Below are 5,188 nucleotides of genomic sequence, written 5' to 3'. Positions count from 1 at the left end.
CAGTACCAGATTCAAACCAAAGTAATAATTTTCTTCATACACCTACAAGGCTACAATGTCAACATCTGCTTTCGAAAATTCATTTCGTCAACCCCATTGGTTCGGTTGGTCTCGGGTATGGTGGGTAAAATACCATATCCTGTTCCATTGTGTTCCCACTTCCCACCCGTGAAGAGATTATTCTTCAGCAAGAACCATGACCGTAATTTCCACCTCAATTTTTTATTCACCCATAGAGACGTAAAATTATAGTATTCTTTTTTAAAATATTCTTTACTTATTCTATTAGAAGTGAAATATTTTTATAAGAATCTAATCTGAATTTAAAAAATATTAGAATAGTATGAAAAGCAAATTAAAGAGTATAAAGTTCTATTTTCCAATATTAATAAAGCTACAAATACAACATGTTCCGAGATTTTTTTTTTTTTTTTGCGAAATTATTGTGAACTTAGCACGATATTAGTATTTATTGTGAGACAAAATGACTGTTACTTACATAGCCTCTTTTTTTGTGAAACTTATATAGCCTTCAATGCATTAGAGTTCTCAGGGAAAAATAAAAAAAAACCCGCAGCATTAATGTGACTATATCGAATGGAAACGCCACACACATTCTAGAATACTTTGCTACGTCCTCGAGCAGGCATGTGAGAAAAGAAAAACTCACAATTGAAATCTTCGCAGAAAGCGGCACACGAAAAGTTTTCGAGGTCTGAAAGTCAATAAATGGAAACAACTTTAATCAAATAAACATTATATATGTATATATAGCAGAAAGAGACACTGCTATATATAAAATCCTATTATTAGTACAAGAGGCAGAGAAAGCATTTTCATTTCTTCATTCTTCTATATATCACTGGTGATCACAAATTGTTCGTTCCTCTCGATCACAAGTTTTTTCCTTATCGATCTATCAACAATTAATATACATTAAACTTGTCATCAACCCCTTAACCAATGGCTGATCATCAGAAAATCCATCCGGTAGGCCATGATGTTGAAGCACCACCAGCAACACCGACCGCCCCATTGGTGCCGCGTGGCGTGTCGAAATCCGACCAAGGTGATCCGGCTGTGGCGGGGCACTACCCTCCATTTAAACGCACCATCCCTGTGATGCATTCAAAACCACCAAAGAGGAGAAGCTGTTGCTGCAAGTGCCTGTGTTGGACAATAAGTCTCCTATTGCTGCTAGTGATTCTCATTGCAGCTGCTGTTGGAATCATGTTCCTTGTGTTCCGGCCAAAGCTTCCCAAGTTCTCTGTGGACAAGTTGGAGATAACCCAATTCAATCTCAACAACAACGATGACACCTTAAATGCCACTTTTGATGTCACAATTACTGCAACAAATCCAAATAAGAGGATTGGGATATACTATGAGGGTGGGAGTCAGATAAGTGGGTGGTACCAAAGCACACAACTATGCGAAGGTGCTTTGCCAAAATTCTACCAGGGCCACAAGAACACCACAGTGCTTGATCTGGCCTTGACGGGACAAACTCAGAACGCGACCGGCTTGATCAACGCGCTGTCACAGCAGCGGCAAGAGACAGGCAATATTCCGCTCGGTCTTAAGGTTAAGCAGCCGGTGAAGATTAAGCTTGGGAGCTTGAAGCTCTTTACGGTCAAGTTCAGGGTTAGGTGCACACTAATAGTTGATAATCTAGCTGCTAATAATCAAATTACTATAAGTAGTAGTAGCTGTAAGTTCAGGCTTAGGCTGTAAATCTTATACTATATATGTTTGTATATCTCTTCATTTGATGCTTGATTGTATTTTTTTAATTTTTTTTACCTACTGGGTTTTCCCAGTTAGAAGTGGGGGATTAGATTTAGGTTCATAAAAGTCCTCCATGCTATTTCTATACACTGCTATATGTCCTTTGTAGTCTATTCAGGCATTATACCTTCATTTTATTTGTTGAGCATATATAGTACTATTCATATGTAGTTTATGGTGCAATCTCTCTCTCTCTCTCTCTCTCTCTCTCTCTATGCATTTGACAACTAATGTCTCTTTTAATTAAAGATAATAGCATTTTATCAACACCAAAAGAAAAAAAAAAAGTATAGCAGGTGTTAGAAGTTAGAACAGATTTTTTCCTCTGATCAAAAAGTTCTCTTTAAATCTGTCATGTGTCCATTTATGAGTAGCTTAAATTACCTAACTTATTTTTTGCCAACTTATTTTACTATTTAACTTATTTTTGTACTATTCATGGATCTCACTGTACTTTTTGGTATTATTCATAAGTCCCACTGTACTATTATAGCTAACTTTTACCTTTATCTACAATATTTTCAGCAAAAAATTTCAGTTTTAGCAAAATAAATAGATCTCAAATAGACTTGTAGTATTCCTATGACTTAATAGTTAAAGCACTTAATGAATTATGTGATTAAAAAACAAGTAATTAGAGGAGATTCTTGTGTAGAAGGTCTGTCATGGTATTGCATTACTAGACTCATTAATGAGCTAACACACTTCGAACTCTTTACGAGAGAAACACAATTGGTTGGCAAAGTTTGAAAAGAACTTTAAGGCTCCCAAAAACTGCATTAAGGTGAAGTTCAAATTTGGAGCTTTTTCTTTAAAGCTCATGTTAGCATTAAGTCAAAATTTGTCAGGAGTTCTCCGAGTGTTTCTAAAGTATAGTTGTATCATTAATTAGATCAACCCTTAGTGAGGATTATTTACAAATAATAGGAGAAATTATATGGTAAGTTGTGATTAAAACAAAATGGGGATTTTTTTTTTATCAAATTAAAACTTAACCCAAATCCCCCTTTTACATTGTACTATCGAATTAAGATAAAATAAAAACCTTCATCCAAATCTCAATGACATAACGCCAAGAGTTTTTGTAAGTTAGTTGACACTCCCTTGTATTTCCATGACTTTTAGTGTTTATATCCTCCCTCATAGTAAATGTTAGTAACTATCGAATATAATATATATATATATATATATATCCCATTGACATAAAAGCAACCTCCAAAGAAAAAGAAAAAGAAAAATATAAGCCATTGAGAAATTTACAACTAGCCTACAATACAACCCACTAGTCTTTGATTGGAAATAGAATTCCCAGATTACTACAAACATTGGTCACATTGTTCACACTGACAGAATTAGAAAATTCTATCTGATATCAAAACAAGAAATTCGGATCCTCTACCATAATATATGGAGATGACTACCATGACTTCCACTCCACGAAAGATAAGGACACTGCGTTCCTAAAGAAGGCACAAAGGATTCAGCTATGTACTCAGCATTATATAATATTGCCATCTGTCTAACATGTACAACAAACAAACCCCTGAATGGTAGTATTTTCGTTCAAAGGCTATACCGTGGCGTGTGTATCTTAATGTAAGGTTTTTATAACAGGGGTGTGTATATATTTAATAACTAATAAACATTGCCCATACCAAGATATATGCTTCCGCTATATGCTGTAGGAAAGCATCTAGCAAGCCACGTCATTTTTTTTTTAATTTAATTTTTCGCTGAGTAGAGCATCAACAAATTGAATTGCAAATCTACAGTAGGAGTTGATTGGTACAGGTAAAATGAAACTTGTACGGCCCATTTACTTTAAAGAAACGCCACCAATGTTAGTTTCTTATAAAGATACCTATACGGAGACCTATGTAGTATGGCTGCACAAGGCACAGACTTTCAATGCAATCAGAACACAATCCATTATCAACGATGTATAACACAGAGGAACCAGGCTTAGGCCTAAACAAGTATCAATTCATTTAATGTTTCTTCATAAGCTATTCGGCTATTGGCCCACAATTTCTTTAGTACATAGGTTGGGCCTTTAACCCATATTATTTTTACTTCATGGGTTGGACTTTTACGACCCACAATTACAAGTGAGCTCATCAAGGGACTGAAGTGCTGCTCTTGGAAGCACACAACCATGTCTCACAAAATACTTGACTACTCATAAGCATTATCTATCACAAACAGATCACATCTCATACATATCAACATTATAGTATCATCTGCTTCACTGAAGCTGATAGTGCATATCACAAAGGACATGTTAGTATCATCTCCTTCATTAAAATTGCCGGAGCAAAGCAAAAAAAAAAAAAAAAAAACAACAACAACAACAACAGACAACACAAAGAAGCCGTATGAGAGTTGCTGGACTCGCAACCAACCTAGAAAACACTAAGATTTTCAAGGGACTGAGTCATATTTCATGTCAAAGGAAGGATTTTGACCCTTTAGCTTCTTAAAACTCACTCATGACCAACTTCCAATAGCTCAGACAACAATTTTTCCTCTCCTGGTCCAAGCCTATAGATATCACAAGAGGTAGAAGATTGGGGGATAAACTTGGGAAATGGCTGACACACCCATACGCAAATAAAACCATAATTAGCTCACACACCCATACGCAAGCTAGCTCCACCAGCAACAACTTTTCATGATTCCTCGTTTGCATAGAGGGAGAGAGGAGGATATCACTAAGAGAGAATAAATTCAGGTGGGTTGATTTGTGATGCAGTCATTGGAGATCTTAGCCCGCTTCAGAAGATAAACCACCTTGTTTAACGTATCATTACCATAATATTAATAATTTAAGAGCTAACAAGCCGATTAGAATTAAATTTAAAACAGAAACAACATTTTTTTAATTAAAAAAAGAAGTAATAGAAACAACATATTTGAACATCTTTCTTATATTTATAACAAATGGAAACTGTAGGCCATGCTAACTGTAGCACTTTGTTAAACATAATCTAAGTTCATGACTGATGCATTGGTCAGTCTTCCATAGGAGCGAAGATGAAATTAAACCCACCATCATAAAGTTTCCATTAGATCCTATTTTATGTTTTCCAAATTTTCATGACTGATGCAAAAGCCACAAGATCAATTACCAACATCATTGCCAGATTTGCACAAGCAACAACAAATGCCAAGAGTTAGAAAGGATCAGGGAAAGTAATATGTTAGCCAATTGTTTGAAAATTTTAGTTAATAATTAAATCTACAGAATTTGTTTTCCTTGCATAGACCATCATCACCAAAAAGACACCATAGTTAGAATTAATATATCTACGTTTATGTTGCTTGTTTTACTTACTAGCACAGCCGTTGATTTATCTGACTCCCCTCCTTAAAAATTCTATAACTTTGAGTATTCAAAAGG

General features: G+C 35.3%; 1 protein-coding gene across 1 annotated transcript; it reads left to right on the top strand.

The window, feature by feature from the left end:
- Positions 1 to 801: 801 nt before the first annotated feature.
- LOC142637977 (NDR1/HIN1-like protein 6) lies at positions 802 to 1,958 on the top strand. Its single transcript, XM_075811967.1, has one exon. It carries the CDS (start codon positions 964 to 966, stop codon positions 1,732 to 1,734), a length of 771 nt encoding a protein of 256 aa, XP_075668082.1. The 5' UTR covers positions 802 to 963; the 3' UTR covers positions 1,735 to 1,958.
- The last annotated feature ends 3,230 nt before the right edge of the window (positions 1,959 to 5,188 follow it).

The sequence above is a fragment of the Castanea sativa genome, chromosome 1, assembly GCF_040712315.1.
Source record: "Castanea sativa cultivar Marrone di Chiusa Pesio chromosome 1, ASM4071231v1".
Lineage (NCBI taxonomy): Eukaryota > Viridiplantae > Streptophyta > Magnoliopsida > Fagales > Fagaceae > Castanea > Castanea sativa.
The sequence above is the reverse complement of the archived record's forward strand: the minus strand, read 5'-3'. Positions and strand labels throughout refer to the sequence as shown.

Coding starts and splice junctions, on each gene's coding strand:
- LOC142637977 (XM_075811967.1), top strand. CDS start 964: ATGGCTGATCATCAGAAAATCCATCCGGTAGGCCATGATGTTGAAGCA.